We start from the raw sequence: 21,630 nt of genomic DNA, 5'->3' as shown, positions 1-21,630 counted from the left end.
ATTCTTCCCTGAATTAAAAAGTTTAAGAAAATAAGGGAGGGAGGGAGGGTGGGTATTTTTTTGATTATAATAAAAGAATATATTTTTCATTATTATATTTTATAAGGGTTATTTATAAGATGTCAAGGGTATTTGAAAGTGAAATTGATATTTGTATTTATTGTACTTGATTTAAGATATGAAATGAATAAAGTATTAAAAAAATAAAATAAAGATTTAAACATAAAAAAAAGTTTTTAAAAATGAAGCAGCAATTATTCATATCCCACCGTCTTCAAAAGGTGGCGAGTAACCATAGTCTAATCTGGAAGTAGCACTGGGTGAAAGAAAGAAAAAAATATAATAATTTTTTTTAAAAATCCAGCAGTGTGGGTGCACGAGAGTTATCCGAGTGCCTGACCAGAGAATGAATAAGCCCTTCTCTAGCTCAGTCACCTCCCAGCAGAACCTCAACAGGAAGAATGAGACCTCCCACCCACCCCCACTCCCACCAAGATAACCCCAGCCTTACACCTCTCAGCCCCACATCTGGGGGTCAATCTCAGACCATCAACCTGCCACTCAGAATCTCACTGGACCACAGCGAGGGCTTCAATGGCACAGAGGCTGTGATGTTATTTTACAATTGTGAAACGCTTAGCTGTAATGATTTACGATGCATTAAATAAAAGTGAATTGTGAAATGGTTTTTGACGTGTCTAAAGCGGTGGTTCTCTATTTTCGGGACATACCCAGCCAGTTGGGTTTTTAATCTCTGTACAATCAATATGCCTGAGATCATTTGCATATAGCAAGAGACAGTCCACCCTGAAAGCCCAACTAGCTGGGTTGAGAACCGCTGCTCCCAGAGAAGCAAGTTGTGAATCAGGGTAGCCAGAGCTTAGTTCAAATCCCTGTTTCTCTCACCAACACCCTCTGTGAAGTGACTTGCCTGTGGTCACAATCTAAATCGTAACAGAGTCAATGGAGAGTGAACTCAATTCGAGCAGAGAAACAAAATCATGCACCTAACTCCTAAACTCCTCTCACCTTGGGTTCTGCATCCCCAACCCTATATGTTATGTCTGTCTGTCCAAGTTAGATTGTAAGCTCTTCTGAGCAGGGACCATCTATAAATGTCAGCCCACCTCTTGGAGAGTGCTTTCGACTCCTAACTCCTCTCACCTTGGGTTCTGCATCCCCAACCCTATATGTTATGTCTGTCTGTCCAAGTTAGATTGTAAGTTCTTCTGAGCAGGAACCATCTATAAATGTCAGCCCACCTCTTGGAGAGTGCTTTCGACTCCTAAACCCCTCTCACCTTGGGTTCTGCATCCCCAACCCTATATGTTATGTCTGTCTGTCCCAAGTTAGATTGTAAGCTCTTCCGAGCAGGGACCGTCTATAAACGTCAAAATGTACAGCGGTGCGTACGCCCTTCTGCACTATATAAGTGGTAAGCAGTAGGGTTACCAGACGTCAGGATTTTCCCCGATACGTCCTCCTTTTGGAGGGGGGGTCCAGAGGACTTTTCAAAACCTGGCGATTTGTCCGGGTTTTGGAAAGCCTCCTCAAATCGCGTCGAGCATGGAGCAAGTCCGCACATGCGCGGATATCACGCGATGGCGTCACGCATGACATCATCCCGAGGCATCCGCGCATGCACGAACTTCCTCCCCGCCCGACAAGAGCAAGTGGCGGGGGCGGCACTGGGTGGGGGGTCCAGATTTTCCAATAAGTAGTAGCAAATATGCAACTCACTTTGAGCTTGGATTCAGAAAAAAGTCAAGTCACGACGCAAGTACTAACCGAGTGAAATCAACTAAAAGGAAACCCTCCAGGGATACAGCCTTAGGACCAGAGTCTATAAACGGTGCCTTTGGCAGCCACCGCCTACGAAATGGCCACCAGTCACGTTGTCAATCGTGCAACAGCATCGTTTATAGAATCGCGACCCCCGTGAAAGGTAGACGCCAGGGTTTTCCAGTGCCTACCTCGTAAGCGAGTCACAGCTATATGGAGACGCTTTGCGATACCTAATGTCACTTCTGGCGTCAGCCGTGCCTTCAGTGGCGTAAGGCATCATAAAGCGCCTCCACAGCTGTGAATCAGACGACTTTTTATTTTAATGCTTCTTTTATTTTATTTTTTTTACTGCATTTTTCACTTAGGCCCCAGTTTATAGAATATGGCCCCAAGTCCAACAGCTCACCATAACAAAAGCAAGCCTCCATGGGAAAAAACATTGGGTGGGAAAACAAAGCAAGAACATTGAAAAACTCCCATTTTCTGACCAAGGACTTGGGTACTGAATGTTCTTTATAAGGCTTGACAGAGAGGCACGAGCATTGGGATCCACAACAGAAAAGTCTCTCACCTAATCCAGGGTTTCCAAGCTTGTCTTGGGTGAGATGAATCTACCAGAGAGCAGCATGGACAACTTCCCACCCCAAAGCTTCCCCTGAAAAGACAGGATACTTACAGATGTAGTAGTAATCCTGCCCTGGCTGGAACTCAAAGCCCAGCGAGAAGGGAGTAAAACGCTGGATCTTCTCAGAGAACCTAATTGGGCCAAAGGGGGCATAGGGATTGTTACACTCCCAGCGTTTGAAGGCTCCAGGAGTCTCATAGCAACCCTCATAGCCCTCCCGGTTCACCATGTAGAGGGTGAAGGACTCTGTACGCTCTGACGGGATGTTACTCTCATAGTGTGGGCAGTAGATGTCCAAATAATCGTTGATATCCACTCGGACGGAATAATCATCTCGCAGAAACCTAAGGGAGAACAAAAAGGCAGGAGTGAGAGAGAGGACAACAAGATGTAAACATAGGAAGGGAGTTCAAGAGCCAAGTTAGACACTGAAGCATTGACCGAATAGTTCAATCCCCACCTGAGCACTGCCCCGAGAATAAGAGCAAGAGGGACTGACTGGGACAGGGAGAAGAGCTCTGGAGAGGAAGGGCAGAGATCGGGCTTCCCTGATACATAGTTATCAGTTGTAAGAAGTCATCCAACCAGTCTGCCCACATTATCCCCTTCATTCCACTACCATTTAGGGGAAAATTAGCATAAAAAGTCCCACACTTAATCCACATTCTCACGTTCTCTGCCAGTGCCAGCATTAAGATATCCTGAGGCTCACAACAGAAACATAATACCCTCTGGCACATCTTCCACCTCCCCTATGGCCCCTTAAGGGCTTGTCTCCCCAGTCTCTTAATTATTAAGTTCCACCACCCTGGGTTCTCTTCTGTTGCTGGATTCCCCTCAACCTGAATCCTTTCCCTCAGCTCTATCAATGGTCTTCTCCTGGATCATTCCTTCCTACCCCATCCTCAGTGCTTCTCAAACTGATCTTGAAACCGCAACTGGCTAGCGCTTCTCAAGATATCACCGATAAATGTGCAATCATTGAAGGAAGTGTATGTAACCATGCAAGTCTCTTGAAAATCAAGACTGGCCAGGGCTCCCCCACACCCCAGAACAGAACCACTGATGCAGTCCCTGAAAAGTGCTTCAAACCCTAACCCAACTACCCAAGGTCCCTTCCTGGTTCTCTTTCTCTCTCCCTCCCTTTTCCCCACTGGCAGTTTTCTGGATCCTTTCCAGCCCTCTCTTATTTTGACTGCTTCTTGACCAACTGCTTGCAGCAGCAATGGAGATCTTTAGGAGACAGCTACAGCTGAAGCATTCCAGCACATGGCCTGTGAACCCACACAGGCTCAAAGGCCCTCCTATGTTTCTGCCCTTTGGATGAGTTTCCACGATAACAAAAGTCCACGTATGAGGACTTGGTCCTTCCCTCATTTCATCTACCTCATAGCCACCCTCGATACTGCAGTGTCAATCTCGCTCTCTGTCCCGAGCATAATTTTGATGTCATCACAGTTTTGATGTAAAACACAAGATCTCCCCACTCCTAACGCTGAGAAGGAGATAATGGAACAGACTAAAAACTATATCATTACAAATATTATAAATAATTAATAAATAATAATATTATTTTGTGAAGGGTAGGTCCTCAGTCGACACAGCAGCCTGGGGACAAACAGTTTTAATGTCACTGCCTTGCTGGTGGTTATTTCGAGCATCAACCACTCTCTCGGAAAAGAGACATTAGCCTCCTGCAACTTCCAATCATAACCTCTTACCCTTCATTTTATTTTCTTTGGATGATTTCACCCCCCTTCTACATTTTGGAGTCCATCAGATATTTGTGTCCACATAGGAAAAGGTCCTTCTGCATCGGGAATCTTTGCTCTATTTTGCTGAACCAGTAAAAGAAAAGCCCAAGAGATACCCTAAGAGCTCATGGACATGAAGATACCCGATATCTTCCGTTGGTTCAAAGCAGGCTTGTCCAAGTTCTGTCCTCGGGGTCACATTTTTCAGAATGTCTCTAATGAATACTCATGAGGGAGATTGCATGGCCGCTGCCTCCACTGTACATATAATTTCTCTCCTGCATATTCATTAACTTAGCTTTACTGAAGAGGAGATGAATATTCATTAGTATAGCCTAAAGATCTGTTGGGTTTGCAACCCTTGAGGACTGAACGTGGACAAGCATGACCCATTGTAAGGCTTCACAGCCCACAGAGATTTCAGCTTGAACGTGAACAAAGGAAGTATGTTTTGCTAAAGAACAAACAGCTAGACACCGTTAAGGAGATGGATGGGAGAAGGCTACCTGCAGACGGGCAAAGAGAAAGTTTGACACACAAACATCGAGCTGGAGGGACAGCAGGTTCAGGTAGCATTGCGGCGTTTTAAATCAAAACTAGTCGTCTTCCCCTCAAATCTCACCTGGCAGCGCCATCTCTCACCTCTCGGCCCATAAATCAAAACATTTTAAACAATTTTGCCAGCACTTTGGGAGCGTTCCATCTCTTTAATGAGGATCTGCCTCGTAACCCAGCCCATATTGCCTGTGTCTCATTACTGAGCCAGGCGCTACCCAAGGGCTTTAGCCTCCCAGCTACCTTGGAAAATAAATAAATAAAAGAAGTACATCCATCTTTCACCCTCTCCCAGCCAGCACTTTAAAAGCCGAGGATGGAGGAAAACAGAAACACACACACACACACCGGCCATCTCAGGTTTTGCTGTGTGCGCATATATGTGGGCATGAGGTCATGAGAAATAAGAAGGGAGGAGGGGGTTGCAAAATGCAACACTATACGCCTACCAATGAGGAACTTGCTAAGATTTCGGTAGTGCTATAGAAATAATTATAGTGTTATCCAATCTGTTAGCCTCCCTAATTTCTGGATAACATTTCAGCATTTGTCCGTTCATCCTGGCCAAGTGGAAGGTAGTATATTCCATCACTAGCCTTTCCCCCTTTACACATGGAATTTCTACCCATAGGGATTCCAAGGTGTGTTTTGGTTCCTATAGAATTTTTAGTCTATTTGATTCAAGGCCCTCCACCAACTCGATCCACCTTCCTCCATACAAGAAAATTTGGAGTATCCCTCCTCTTCAGGATTACCGAGCTGTGGAACAGCTTTACTGCCCATCTTCGAAGTTCGACCTCCCTCCAACGCTTCAGGAAACATTTGAAAACTTGGCTTTTCTCCAAAATGTAACTACTTCCTCCCTCTCCATTATACTAAGTCCCCCCTCTCCTTCCTTTTTACCAAGCCCTTCTTCTTTCCATTGGAGTTCCTTTCTTTATTAATTCCTGTAAACCGTGTTGAGCTCCACTTCTGTGGAGATGATGCGGTATATAAACTTAAGGTTTAGCTTAGTTTCTTGGGGGGGGGGGGTTAATTCTGAATGGTGGTGCTCCTAGCAATATGTCCTCTGTTATTTCCACCCCCACCCCAACCCAGATAGAAATTCAAGACCAACTGCAAAAGAATTTCTAATATTAACATTCCCCAAATCTCCAGAAAACGATTTACAAAAGAGAGTGTTTTCAGCGCTTTTTTTCCCCCCATCAAGCTGCCAACTCGATGGAATGCATTACCACATCTGATCAGACAACAGTTTGAAATGATACAACTTTTAGAAAGTTATTGAAGACATTTGTTTATTCAGAGTCGACCAACCCTTCGACTCTAGTTGTTTTTGTTAGCAATACTCCATAGTTACAGTGGTTTTGGATTTTCCTGCCAATGCTCAGCCTCGTAGAATTTGTTGGCCACAGAGAACCTCCTTCGGGAGGACAGTGTGGGAGACAAATGATGTCATGCAATGTCAGTAGCATCGGAGGATTGGTCAAGAGGATTTAATGCCAGTTTGGGCAATTAACTGGTTTTTCCCTTTTCTGTGACCTGATATAACTACAACAATGACAAGAGTATCACAGTAAATGACCTGCATAAGGCAGCCAGAGCCAAACCCACCACTCTGTGTAGGTTAAAGCCATTCATGCTTAAATACTGGTTGCCAATTTCTCACGGTGTCAGGTCAAAAGCGCGCCGGGACAAAGGCGCGAGCAGACAACTGAGCGCAGCGCGGAGGCGCGCGCCGAAGAAAGAGACTGTTTTTAGGGGCTACAACAGGGGGTGTGGGGACTTAATACAGATCGCGCCGCGTTGTGGGGGCGTTGTGGAGGGTTTGGTGGGTTGTAACCCCCCCCCACACATTTTACTGAAAATATAACTTTTTCCCTGTTTTTAGGGAAAAAAGTTACGTTTTCACTAAAATGTGGGGGGTGACAACCCCCCACAACGCCGCCGTGATATGTATTAAGTAAAGTGGGGGGCTCCCCAACAAAACCCCCCATCACAGCCCCTAAAAACAGTCTTTTTCTTCGGCGCGCGCCTCCGTCTTGCGCTCAGTTGTCGGCGCGTGCCTTTGTCTTCCGCGTTACTGTCTATGAACCATTTCTCACTACACCCAACACATACAGTCATGAAATATTCAGTTCTACCACCCCTATTGTCTCCGGAAGAGGTTTATAAACATAAAAATACCTTTCAAATACTTGAAAGTCACCATCATATATCCTCTACCTCTCCTAGTATATATACAGTACATGTTCAGGTTTTCCAGTTTCCTTGTACATCTTTTGGCGCCTTCCTTGGACAACCTTTAGCCTTTTTAAGACTTTGGAGAGATAGAGCCTCCGAAACTGGACACAATACTCCAAATGATGCCTCACCAACACCTAGTAGAGGGGCATCACTACCTCCTTTTTTCTGTTTCTTATGCCTCTCTCTACGTAGGCTAGGATTCTTCTGACAACAGCTGCCACTTTACTACCTTGAGATCCTCAGACGCTAGAACCCAGTGGTCTCAAACGCAACCCCTTTGCAGGGCCACATTTTGGATTTGGAGGTACTTGGAGGGCCTCAGAAAAAAAAAAAAAGTTAATGGCTTATTAAAGAAATGACAACTTTGCATGAGGTAAAACTCTTTATAGTTGATAAATCTTTCCTTTTGGCCAAGTCTTAATAATAATATTGTCATTTATAGCTAAAGAGACGTATGATCAAGAAACTGTTTTATTTTATTTTTGTGATTATGATAAAAATAGTACCTGGCGGGCCGAATATGGCCCCCAGGCCACGAGTTTGAGACCATTGCTATAACCCCAAGGTCTTTCTCCTGATTCATGTGTATCAGTTTCTCACTCCCTAGCACATACTTCTTTTTTTGAATTTCTACACCCGAAGTGCACGTTAGACCATTTGTCTCATTTTGTAGATACTTTCCCACGTTGTCGACTCTGTTGCAAATCTTGGCGTCATCCACAAAAAGGTTAACTTTTCCTTCTAACCCTTCAGCAACGTTGCTCACAAACTTGTTGAGTAGAATTGTCCTCAGAACTGATCTCCACGACTTACATTCACTATTGCCATCTATCAGTCAACTTCTTCGTGTCCTAACTTTAGTCTCCTGAGTTTATTCATGACCCTCCTATGAGGAATATCCAAAAACCCTTAAAGGGAACAAACAAAGGAGGTATTCCCCATAAGAACCAAAACCAAAAAACCTAATTTATAACAGTCTACCGAGCGCGGTGTGATTGATGTCAATATTTATAATTGTCTATATTCTTTATAATTCTGTTTTTATTTAGATTTTTATTTTATTTTTTGGTAAAGATTTTTTAAGGAGAATTTCAGTAGAGGGAACCAGCCAAAGATGTTAACCCCAGGGAACAAACATGCAACGCACCCTCAGGTCAAAAGCACAAGTCCACTTTCTCCATTTTTAAGAATTTAAACATGGATATGTCTTATTTTATTAACTCTCGCATTGAACCTGGAAGACTTCAGGTGTTTTAAGCGGTTTTCGTCCACCTCTCAGCCAATCTCTCTCGGAGTAATTTTATTAAGAAAAGACTTCCGCGTGGGACAAATCCTCTCTTCTAAAATGGAGTCCCTGACAAAAATGTGTTCGACACCTGGCACATCTTATTATACCGACCCCTAAGAAAGCAGATACACATAAGACGCAACAGCAGAAACCTCCATTTCCAGCCTAGGACTGGGCTACAGCTGATGCCAAGACATACTGTTACAACCTCTCTGCAAGGCTCTCTGAACACCTCCACTCCAGCTCCCTCCCAGACAACCCCTGGAAGACCTAGTATTAGAGAATGACACGTAGACAAATTTGTTCCTGCCACCGCAGGAACTCATTTACCCGTCCACGCGAGTTTTGTCGCTGTCCCTGCCCCATTCCTGGAAGCACAAGCCTCGAACACTTATGATTTTAACATGTGTGAGGCTTATACAGATGAGGACGGAGCTTGCGGGAATAGGAAAAGGACTCGCGGGGATGGGAAAATGAGTTCTTGCGGGGATGGGAAAAATCTGTCTCTGTGTCATTCTCTACCTAGTATAGCAGGGCTATTACTGGCCCCAAATTTGGAGACCTAATGTCATGGTCTGCCTCAGGAAGAAGAAAAATAGAAGACTGGTCCTAGCATGGCCTACTGAATAGTAGTGGTCAAACAATGACCACACATCCCTCTTCAGCCACAAAAAAGTTAGGGCCCCTTGTTTAAGGAGTGGGTCATTCAACCCTTATTTTATACAATGTATTTAATTTAAAGAAAGGACACAAAATAGGTGGCCACAGAACTAAAGTCAGGAGCAGATATTCGTATGGTAGGACCGGTAACACCAAAGACCCTTCAAAACTCCAAAGTCAAAGAGTGTAACTGCTTCCGCCTTCCCATCTTGCCCACACCCTGCAATAAATCTAAGTGTTTGTTATCTAATAGCTAGATGCCTTATCTGCCTGGCTACTTATTAACCCAGTTCAAACACAGCACATGGATTCCTAACAGAACTACTCTAATTCCTTATACAGTTTGTTGGCTTCTAATTTTGGTCACGATTCACATACTATGTTAACATTTAATGTCCCTAAAAATGTTATCTACCACCCCTCACCCGTCAACATCGTCACTCCAATCGCTGCCACCTTTAGCAAAACCTGAGGCCCAACTCCAAAAGAACCTGGTACCATGTCAGCAACAACAACAACAACAACAAAAAAGCCAACCACACTCACCAACCACCCTCCAACCTCCTTAGCAGTGGCATAAAAAGTAGAAGCTGGCATACTTAGGTCCTGGTACCTTTTCAGAAAATGAACACCAACACAATATTTCAGTCAAACAGTGACCCTCTGGAACTGTACCTTTAACGAGCAGGAAGAAGGAAACGCTTGTCTGGCTGGAGGTCATCAGACTGGTCTTGTTTATAATCTCCCTGAAGTCTCCTACAATTTCAGAAGGAACTGAATCCCAAAAACACCGAGCTCAAATATCAGCTGTACAACACAGCTGCCTCCTGCCAACCCCACATACACACACACTCAGTCATTTGCCTATACATAGTACGCTGAATCCCTAGAGGACCCTACTTGTACGCTCTCCTCCTTTGCTCCTCAGGATTTTTTAAAGATGTAATTCCTGCCCTGGGATGAGGGTACACCAAGGTATTTTGATTTACACGCGGGCTATGGAATACTTCCTGGTATCTTGAATATTTGAGCCCCAATGGGGTGGTCATTTCCGGGGTCCTCTCCCATCCCAAGAAAATGATCATGAACCGCTTTTTGCGCCTCACCTCGGGAGAGGTCCGTGGTGGCCGCAGTTCACAGACACCATGCTTTCCGGATACGTTGAGTTACTTGCTCCAATGTCACGGCATTCAGATGGGTCTTCGGGTTCTCTCCAGGACCGAGAAGGCTGCCAGGATTTCTGCATGTGTCAGAAGAGCAAAATCATCAGTGCGTAGAAGAGCTCGGGCTCGGGCTCCCAAAAGCCCTATCTAGAGTGTCCAAGGTTAGTAAAGAAAGCAGCCATCAATTAAGCATAAGCCAAATGCGAACTTCCACATTCAGAGGGGCTCAGCCAAAGAAAACAGAGTCAAATCCAGCCTCCTCCCCAGTGTCTGCAAGAAAGCTTGGCCGGCTGTCAAATCTTTGCAAACCACTGCTGGGATCATTACCGCCATTCCTCACACGGATACACATTATCCAATAATTGTATATTTTTCTATTCCTCAAACTCACTGGGTTTCAAGTAGAAATGTGGACCCTTAATTGAATTTACACTTTGCCTGAAAATGAGCTTTTCTTTCAAAAAGGTTCATAGAATTATTTACCTTCTCCTCTTTCCGGCTAAAATCTGGGGGGGGGGCCCTGGAATTCTCATCTTTCCAAGAGGAAATCCTTTAGTCTTCTGACCAAATGAATTTGTAAGGCTGGAACAAGTCTTCTGCACCCTTCCCCCCCCTACTTGGACTCTGTGGCGTCAAAAGGTCAAACGGGTAGATGGGCTTTGGCCTTCAGCACAAGGCTGACGAGACGCTTGAAGCTGTGAGGTTTCATAACCAGAAGTTTCCGAGTTTATTTACTTTTTGATATACCGACCGTCAACAAGTATGTGGTCGGTTTGCAATACCAACAACTTAAAAACTTGACAAGACGAGGATGATTTGATACATTAGGCACTGGGGGTACGATTCAAAATTACATCGAAGAAAAATAAAATTTAAAGGAAGGGAAGGAGGGGAAGGGGAGGAACGAGAGGGGAGGTCGCTTCTTAAAAGCAGGTTCTGGTTCATCGTTAATGTAAAGGGGAATGGATCTTAGCTTGTATTGTGGTAAGCGTCTTGAAAGATGAAGGTTTCGAGTCCGATGTTAAATTTGTCAAGAGATTCTTCACATTCTTAGTCTATCTTCCTTCTGCAAAACAGCTAATCCACGCACACTAAAAACACCAGCCAGGGAAATGACTTAGTAATGGCCGGTGGCTTTTTTCAGCCATGGACAAGTTGCCCCAACAGCTCCAACCTGCACAAAACTAAAGAAAGGTCTAGTGGCCAGGCATCAGCAACTTTTCAATCTTTCAGGATTGCTTGCCTTACCCGCACATCAAACCCACAAATTCCACCACAACATTTGAACTCGGAAGGACTTTACCTGGGCCCGATGTTCCTACATTCCTCCCCATCTCTCATGGAACCTAACGCCGTCCCGGTAAGGACGTAGGACCCCTGAGGAAGGCATTTTTTTGCCAAGACATGGCCCATGCAGCTAATCCATGCACACTAAAAACACCAGCCAGGGAAATGACTTAGTAATGGCCGGTGGCTTTTTTAGAGCCATGGACAAGTTGCCCCAACAGCTCCAACCTGCACAAAACTAAAGAAAGGTCTAGTGGCCAGGCATCAGCAACTTTTCAATCTTTCAGGATTGCTTGCCTTACCCGCACATCAAACCCACAAATTCCACCATGACATTTGAACTCGGAAGGACTTTACCTGGGCCCGATGTTCCTACATTCCTCCCCATCTCTCATGGAACCTAACGCCGTCCCGGTAAGGACGTAGGACCCCTGAGGAAGGCATTTTTTTGCCAAGACATGGCCCATGCAGCTAATCCATGCACACTAAAAACACCAGCCAGGGAAATGACTTAGTAATGGCCGGTGGCTTTTTTCAGCCATGGACAAGTTGCCCCAACAGCTCCAACCTGCACAAAACTAAAGAAAGGTCTAGTGGCCAGGCATCAGCAACTTTTCAATCTTTCAGGATTGCTTGCCTTACCCGCACATCAAACCCACAAATTCCACCATGACATTTGAACTCGGAAGGACTTTACCTGGGCCCGATGTTCCTACATTCCTCCCCATCTCTCATGGAACCTAACGCCGTCCCGGTAAGGACGTAGGACCCCTGAGGAAGGCATTTTTTTGCCAAGACATGGCCCATGCAGCTAATCCATGCACACTAAAAACACCAGCCAGGGAAATGACTTAGTAATGGCCGGTGGCTTTTTTCAGCCATGGACAAGTTGCCCCAACAGCTCCAACCTGCACAAAACTAAAGAAAGGTCTAGTGGCCAGGCATCAGCAACTTTTCAATCTTTCAGGATTGCTTGCCTTACCCGCACATCAAACCCACAAATTCCACCATGACATTTGAACTCGGAAGGACTTTACCTGGGCCCGATGTTCCTACATTCCTCCCCATCTCTCATGGAACCTAACGCCGTCCTGGTAAGGACGTAGGACCCCTGAGGAAGGCATTTTTTTGCCAAGACATGGCCCATGCAGCTAATCCATGCACACTAAAAACACCAGCCAGGGAAATGACTTAGTAATGGCCGGTGGCTTTTTTCAGCCATGGACAAGTTGCCCCAACAGCTCCAACCTGCACAAAACTAAAGAAAGGTCTAGTGGCCAGGCATCAGCAACTTTTCAATCTTTCAGGATTGCTTGCCTTACCCGCACATCAAACCCACAAATTCCACCATGACATTTGAACTCGGAAGGACTTTACCTGGGCCCGATGTTCCTACATTCCTCCCCATCTCTCATGGAACCTAACGCCGTCCCGGTAAGGACGTAGGACCCCTGAGGAAGGCATTTTTTTTGCCAAGACATGGCCCATGCAGCTAATCCATGCACACTAAAAACACCAGCCAGGGAAATGACTTAGTAATGGCCGGTGGCTTTTTTCAGCCATGGACAAGTTGCCCCAACAGCTCCAACCTGCACAAAACTAAAGAAAGGTCTAGTGGCCAGGCATCAGCAACTTTTCAATCTTTCAGGATTGCTTGCCTTACCCGCACATCAAACCCACAAATTCCACCATGACATTTGAACTCGGAAGGACTTTACCTGGGCCTGATGTTCCTACATTCCTCCCCATCTCTCATGGAACCTAACGCCGTCCCGATAAGGACGTAGGACCCCCGAGGAAGGCATTTTTTTTGCCAAGACATGGCCCATGTAGGGTCAAAGTTCCAGTGTATTTTTGTTTCATTTTCAATAAAGCTTTGCACTTTTTTTTTTTTTTTTACCTCCTGGCTCCAAGTTTTGGATACCAAAAGTACACCAGAATTTGTTTTGTCAAACCCCCTTCCCCCCCCCCTCCTCTTTCCAGGCCATTTCTGCAGGGCCTAGGATCCTTTTGCAGGTCAGGTCAGCGATGCTGGGTTTTCTATTCCTTCCCTAGGGCACCGCTGTCTGCACACCACAGCGAGCTAAAACCAGTTTCTCCTCATTCCAGGCATTCATGTGTCGAGGACAAAAGTGCATAGCAGACCCACCTTTGCCCCACCTCCTGCAAAATCCTGGAGGTATGCACAGGCACTGCTGCAGGAAGGACCCCCCACCCCACCCCTTCTCTGCCCAGGTTTGCTTTAAAAAGCCCTACTTACTTTTTAAACTCCAGCACAAACAGAACATATGACCTAATGATCGTCCACGTGCTGGTAAACCCCCCCACCCCCCACTCTCAAGTCAACAGCATCTGGCAAAGCCGTTCCCTTCCCAGCCCTAAGTAGGAATATCGCAACCTGAAAAATATTCCCAGAAAAACAGGACTCCCCCCCCTCAACATTTCCTTTCCTATTCTAAGAAGGGGGGGGAGGAAAGCAACATTTGTCCAAGACAAGCTCACATCAAATGACACGAAAAGGGAGGTTGAATACGTCCATGCAGGTGACGGAACGAACAGCGCAAAATTTAAAAAAAAAAAGCCGATTAAACGTCTGTTTTGTTTTTGTTGCCAAGACAGCCAGTTTCGTGATACTTTCATCCAACTAGCTCGCGTGCTAAGATCTTACACCCTAAGAGAGATCCTTTGCGAATACACAGATTGGATATTAAATCCCATTTCCCTCTGGGTTTCCTCGTATTACCATTCGGAAAATACGCAGATGGGATTTTAAGCAAGAGAAGGGGGGGAATGGTTGCCCAATATTTCAGACCAAGGTTAAGGGTTGAGGTTCTTAAGAGGAGATTTCCTCTTACCTGGTAGGGTCAGCAGAGGCCAGGGCAGCTGTTTACACAGCCCATAAATTCTTTCCTCATCCTTTCTGGGATCTCAGGGGGGTCTGTCAAAGAGTTTAGAAATGGGGCAAGCAAATAGAAGCATTCTTTCACTTCTGTTTATGTAAAATATTCAGGGCAGAGATAAGCAGCAGCGCAGACTTCTGGGTAGGGATCCTAGAGGGGGGCAACTGCCTTCCCCGACCTCAATCCCCTAAGACCTCGCATCCCACGCCTTCCTGAAAAGACCCCAGACCCGAAGCAATTTGTCAGCAAATCTTTAATTCAGACAGAGTAGGGAACAGGCCGGGACCAGGGACTAAAGTAACAAACATCCTTTCTAGAGAGCTCTGGGCTCCAGGTTTGATCAAGAAGAATGAAACAAATATAAATGTTTAATGTATATGCAGAAGGAATGCTTGCGAGGTGGTGATCGGAGGGAATATTTTACTATGGTGAAGGAGGGGAAACCTTTTAGAAGGAATGCCTAAGAGCCCCGGCCCCACACAATAGTTAAGACTTGGCAGGGGACTAACTATGCCAGAAATGGCAGAAGGGCGCTGGTTGAGTGCCCAGCCCTCTTAACCCGGCTGCTGGCAGGTCTTCAGAAGAACGCCTGCAAATAAGGAAGGGTCCCCCTCTCACCCCAGCCACGTTCGCACGTAAGAAACAAAACACAGTGGGCCTCTACTCGGCACAGCCAATATTCAGGGTCATACCCAGAAAGCTAAAACAGGCACGAGTTAGGATGGACTTTCTTGGGGCTGGTTAGTTATCCAGGCACTGGCACTGAATTTCTGCGCTCTCTAGATTATTGTCTGGGAGTCCCTGGAACTAATCGGATAGTGCCACAGTGTTCAGTAGCACTGGACATTGGTAAGTGCATCCCAAATGTGAACATACAAGTCCCTTCTTACAAACAGAACGTGTTGCCAGGGAAATACCGTCTCTTTTGAAAGTTGATCTTGATTAGAGAATGACAGGGGGACAATTTTTTTACCCGTCCCCGCAAGTTCTTTTGCTGTCCCTGCCCCATTCCTGCAAGCTCCGTCCTCATCTGCACAAGCCACAAACACTTAAAATCATAAGTCGCAACAATCTAGATATCAGCTTGTGATGTCATAATGCCTCATTCCACCAATGCCTAAGCTCCGTCCTCATCTGCACAAGCCTCAGACCCTTTAAAATCCTGTCGCAACATTCTAGAATTCAGCTTGTGATGTCATAGTGCCTCATTCCACCAATGCCTGAGCTCCGTCCTCATCTGCACAAGCCTCAGACCCTTTAAAATCCTGTCGCAACATTCTAGAATTTAGCTTGTGATGTCATAGTGCCTCATTCCACCAATGCCTAAGCTCCGTCCTCATCTGCACAAGCCTCAGACCCTTTAAAATCCTGTCACAACATTCTAGAGCTCAACTTGTGATGTCATAGTGCCTCATTCCACCAATGCCTAAGCTCCGTCCTCATCCGCCCAAGACTCAAACACTTTAAAATCATTAGTGTTCACGGCTTGTGCAGTTAAGGAATGGGACAGGGACAAAACCCACGGGAAAAGGATGGTGAAATTGAGCTCCTGTGGGGACAAATTTGTCCTCATGTCATTCTCTACTCTTGATGGTATATTTTTTTTGCCCATATGGGGCGTCTACTGACTGATTTTTCTGTAAAAATACATAACTTTATATGTGCTAAGTAGATTTTTGCGCTCATCCCAGCAACTCCTCTTACTTTCCCTGCCAGATCCCCACTTCCACTATTACAGATGCTTTCTAGTCAGTGTTGGGCCAAATGTTATGGAATGATTTCCTCGATGCGGTGTGTAAAATGTTTAAAGCCCAGCTAAAGGCTTATTTATTTTGGAAAGCTTTCCCGGACTTGGTTGTTAATTGATTTTTTCGGGGTGGTGGGGGGGTATCTGGAACCGGGGTCCTGGGAACCGTTCAGAAGACACAAATATTTAGTCTTTTCTTGTCTTATATTTTAATGTGGCGTTCCTTTCTGTCTTTTAATTTTGAATTGTACTCCGCTTGTATGGATTGTATATCCTTTAACCCTTTCAGGACCAAGGGACATATTTGTCCCATAACTTTAAAATCCTATAAATTTTGATTGGGATAGTCTACAGTTCTAAATTTGATATGTACGGATTCCATAGGATACTGCCTTTATGTAAACAAACTGGTTCCGACATTCATTCATTAGCGTCGTTGCCAGATTGACGAGAAGATTCACTTGCCACACTGTCCATAAGCTAGAAGTTGGATTTTTTAAATAAAAATAATGATATTTCACAAAAAAAATCAATTTTTTGGCATCTGCAAGCCCTTTTTACCATAAAAATGTCGTCAAAACCACAAAAATTGGCCTACGATCCTTATGGTCCTGAAAGGGTTAAGTGGTTAAACTAATTTAATAAAAACCTGAAACCAATATCTGCTCTAGGGCTGATCAGCCTGATTTAATCAAGATGGTTAAATTATTTAAACTGGTCCCATTTAAGATATACTTCTAAAAGATGCCATTTTCCTCGTCATGGCCCACAAGAGTATTTGGTACGCTAACAATAGCGCGAAGAACACTGGCGCGCTGACAATCCCGCCCCGACATTTGCACGCCGCCATATTCCCTTACCTTCCCAGCGAAATTGTAAGTGGAGTGTGGGGGTTTTTTGCAGGAATGGTGCGTGTTGGCATCCCCCAGACCACCGGACTAGATGGACCCACGGTCTGATCCGGTGCGGGCATTTCTTATGTTCTAATTCTTTTACTTCATTTTAAAATGAAAATTTACCCTTTGCAACCAAAAGTGTTGCAGAGGCTACCACGAACAGCCGGCTTAATTCAAAGCGCCCTCCCCCCCCCCCCCCCCCCCCCCCGTCTCCCTGCGCAGTCAGGAACACCTACAATCCCACAACGAGAGCTATACAGTACTTTGCAAGGCAATTCCATAAGCGTTTGAAGCCTGAATGCTGCTCAGGCCAGATGTAAATAAATAAGGAACGATTCCCTCCACATTACATGTTTTTTTTTAAAGACTGAATTTTGAATGTAAATGAACGATAATGTGGATTGACAGTAGATAAGTTTCAAGAACCAAAGCTTCAACCCTATCAACGGTGGCACCCAAGCTGTGCTAATTCAGCACCCTTTACAGTCTGATTGCTACCATGTGTTTGGTGTGTGCAGACACGTATTTTTCCAATTAAAAGTTTAAGAGAGCATGCACAGAGGGGGGGGAGGGAGTAGAGGAGTAGACAGTAACACATGAGGGTCTCATCTTTGCTGCAGATATGTGGAGCCAGACAGGACAGTTGGAGTAACTCACATTCGGTCTTCTATCTAGTGTCAACTCAAGATTTGCAACACAAACCATGTAATGCTTCCCCCTCCCTGAGCTAGACACTTCTCCAGCAGGACCCCCCAACAGCAAAAATACAGTGAACGGGTAGAAAGGGTTCTATATTACAACATGGTGCATTCCATCAGGGGATTCCCATGCAATGCAATACCAACAGTTATAAGGAATGTGACACCACGATTCTCACCTCCGTGACCCTGTGCAAACGACCCCTAGGCACCTCTTTGGAAAGAAAAACTTATAAGCCATTTGTGACTCTTACAACTGCAGTCCTTAGGGTTACTGAAGAAAAGAACTGACTCTATGTATTAACACACCTCAAGAGCAGAAACTGCTATGCAAAAATTTGCTCAGAGAAATGTAACTCTAAAGAGGGAGAGGAAACCCCCTCTTGGTCCTTAGGGTTACGGCAGGGGTCTCAGAGTCCCTCCTTGCTTTCAACGCATATTCATTGGGGAAATCCTGAAAACCCGACTGGATTGCGGCCCTCAAGGAGGGACTTTGAGATCCCTGGGTTACGGTTAGCAAATGGAGCTCCAGTTCATTTTTATTTTACCGCTCACTCCTGCGGTTTTAGTACAGGCCCCATTTTATCCATGGAGACCTAGTTATTAATAACCGGGGATTAATGACAGCTCACACTGATAATTAACTTTCCCCTTAATCAAAGAAAAAGAAACTAAACTTTATCGATATTGATTTTGCGACAGCATTGGAGCTGGCTTTCACTGTGGGATAAAAATTACCTTGTGGCGATACTGAGAGAACAACCAAAACGGCCACTTTTCGGTTTGGGCCCAAAACCAAACTGCAGTCAAAGCTTATCGTCTGATTTTGGCCGATACGGAAACTAAAAAAAAAAAACAAACCAACCACTAAAGTTTCATTGTGTGAATATGAACCAATGAGGCCCACTGGGGATTCGCGGAGCTTGCAGCTGGCAGCCCTCTACTAAATCCACAGATTATGACCCTCCAGTCCCGGGAACGGCAAGCATATGCCGACAACTAGGAGAGCCATTTTAACAAGGACACTCCTCAACACGTCTGGCATGTTTAGGTTCCCGAGTCAATGCAGATGTAGTTAAATAAATTCTGAGACAGGAACTTTGTATATGTTAAAAAAAATAAAAAATAAAAAGTAAGCATCACAAGAGAAAATAGCACCGAGATGTTTCTCATTTTTGTATTTAGTTACAAAACCTATTAAGAACAACATTCCGTACAGAAACCCCAAAGAGCAGCAACATTCCATGCTTCCGATCCAGGGAAAGCAGTGGCTTCCCCCATGTCTTCCTCAATAACAGACTATGGACTTTTCCTCCAGGAAATTGAACAAACCTATCGCTAGTGTTAAAATGAGCATTCCGTGTAATGCACAGCGAGAACACCCACCTTTCAGCGTGCAAAATTTTCCAGTAGTTCTGGAATTGTCGCTAGCAGGAGAGTGACTTCAGAAGGAGCAGTTTGCTTGACTGTAAAAAGTCTGCAAGAATAGCCAAAGGCATGGGACACACACACACACACACACAAACAGCTGTATCTAAAATCGCTGTGGAACTTAAAAAAAAAAAAAAAAAAAGACAGCTGAACTACTGCCACAAGAAAGAGGCTTCAGTTATAACTGAAAGCTATGGGGGTTTTGCCCTGGCTGCTGCTTGCTTCAAGTTCACCTGTCCAACAATTCTCTTCCCTCATCCACCAACCAGCAGCACCTCTTTTTCCCTCCCTTCCCACTACTCCACCCATGCATCTCTCTTTCCCTCCCTTCCCACCACTCCACCCATGCATCTCTCTTTCCCTCCCTTCCCACCACTCCACCCATGCATCTCTTTCCCTCCCTTCCCACCACTCCACCCATGCATCTCTCTTTCCCTCCCTTCCCACCACTCCACCCATGCATCTCTTTCCTTCCCTTCCCACCACTCCACCCATGCATCTCTTTCCCTCCCTTCCCACCACTCCACCCATGCATCTCTCTTTCTCTCTCTTCCCACCACTCCACCCACGCAGCTCGCTTTCCCTCTCTTCCCACCACTCCACCCACACATCTCTCTTTCCACCACCACTCCACCCATGCATCTCTTTCCCTCCCTTCCCACCACTCCACCCATGCATCTCTTTCCCTCCCTTCCCACCACTCCACCCATGCATCTCTTTCCCTCTCTTCCTAACCCCCAGCCCATGCAGCATCTATCCTTCCCCCTCCCCCCCATAGCCTATGCAGCATCTGCCCTTCCCTTATTCTCAACCTCAGCCCACCCCCCCCCTCCACTCAGCTGGACCCTGTGGTGCGACCTCTCCCCAGTTCCAGACTCTCCCACCTAACACCTCCCCATCACTGTAATTTAAAATATTCAGGCCAGCCCTGGAAGTGTTCTTTCTGCAGCACTTCCTCTTCCCGCATAGGCAGGACGCTGCAGAAAGAACACTTCCGGGGCATGCAGATGGCGGGAGGCCCGCTTTGTTGCACCGCCAGCTGCCCAAAGATTTTAAATTACAGCAGCGGTGAGGTGGTAGGTGGGAAGAGTCGGGAGAGCTATACTTCCGATTGCCAATTTTGGGGGAGGCCACGGCCCCTATGGCCTCCGCCGTTCTGATGCCTATGTGTGGTTTTACTGTGGATGTTTTATTGTACCTTGCGCAGAACTTATGGATGTAAAATAAATACATGCTGTAAGCTGCCTAGTATTTGGGATAGAAATTGTGAAAATAAAAATGATAGATTATATGCAGGTATTTTCGGTATCCCTAGTAGGCTCACAATTTAACCTCTCCCCCTTTTATGAAGCCACGTAAGGCTTATTTTATTGCCGGCCGCAGCGGTAAAAACGCCGACGCTCATAGAATTCCTATGAGCATGGGAGTCAATATCGCCGTGGCCAGCGATAAAAAAAAGCCTTACGCGGCTTCATAAAAGGGGGCCTAAGCATTGTACTTGGGGCATTAGAGGGTTAAGTGATTTGCCCAGGGTCGCAAGGAACTACAGTGGGTTGAACTCGGTTCCCCAGCTTCTCAGATCACTTCCCTAACCATTAGACTTCCCCCTCCACTCTCTAGACATTTGCACGAGCGTGAGCAAAAATGGACTTTTACCCCAAATAACTGCGAAACCGTCTCGTCTGAGTTGCACAGCGGAGTGCGTTTTGTGGAATCGGGAAGATACACGGCACGAGGTGCAATTAAGAAGCTGGGCATTAGCAGCGTAGAGCTTAGTTATACCACTCTGCTATTTTGGACCATTTCGTCCGTTAGCATCTCCTCCCCTGTTATTTTGAGTCAGTTTCCCCCGAGTGAAAAGAACGCAGTTTCCCCGAGGCAGAAAGTTTGCAAAACAGAGGCCTCTTGTCAGGAGATTTCACGAAGATCCTTTCAAGAACCTGACCCAAGATTTCATCTTGCAGGCTACGTCTTTCTCAAAATTCATTTAACTTTCCGTTTTGAATTTCACAATTTAAAGGCACCACACAGTACAGATATATTATGGGGGATCTGCTATTTGTTTTACAAAGAAGGGCTGTTTTGATCTCTCTCGGTTCGTTTGAAAGGCTATTTTTGTTAACTACAGACTTTTTGGATCTAAACTTCATTTAAAAGGAATTTTTTTTTTTTTAGACTAGTGTATGATTGGGCATAAATGTATTATGCCATTTGGGTTGCAGAAAGAATCTCCAAGTTTTTGGCATTGGAGGAATCAATTACATCGCTTATTTTTATTTGAAAGTTGGGAGGTTCGAGGTTCGCCTAAAAAAACTCGTCTTTTTATGGACGTTTGGGATCCTTATATTCAGAATCTTTCACCAAAAATACGAAGTTTGGTTATCAATGATTTATTATGAAAATTAGGTTTAATAATTACATTCCAGTTATTTATTTTAATTCTTTATTTTTGTCAATTTTCATCCAGGGTGAGGGATTTCATTTAGGGGAAGATAGTGGGTAGGGGATGGAATTAAGGGGGTGTAGATAAGATTGAATTAATTCATATGGAAATTAAATTTCAAAGAATGATTTAAATGTGTATGAAATATTAT

The 21,630-nt window shown here is 45.1% G+C and overlaps 1 protein-coding gene across 2 annotated transcripts in view; it reads right to left on the bottom strand.

Annotated features, from left to right (window-relative positions):
• EFNA4 (ephrin A4) overlaps nucleotides 1-21,630 on the bottom strand; it is a 45,265-nt gene that overhangs the window by 13,038 nt on the left and 10,597 nt on the right. For both annotated transcript variants that reach the window (XM_033924621.1, XM_033924620.1), the window contains exon 2: nucleotides 2,462-2,754. In XM_033924621.1, coding sequence (XP_033780512.1) covers nucleotides 2,462-2,754 — 293 coding nt within the window. The remainder of the gene's footprint in view (nucleotides 1-2,461; nucleotides 2,755-21,630) is intronic.

The sequence above is a fragment of the Geotrypetes seraphini genome, chromosome 16 (assembly GCF_902459505.1).
Source record: "Geotrypetes seraphini chromosome 16, aGeoSer1.1, whole genome shotgun sequence".
Lineage (NCBI taxonomy): Eukaryota > Metazoa > Chordata > Amphibia > Gymnophiona > Dermophiidae > Geotrypetes > Geotrypetes seraphini.
Note: the sequence above shows the minus strand (reverse complement) of the source record. Positions and strands in the feature narration are given on the sequence as shown.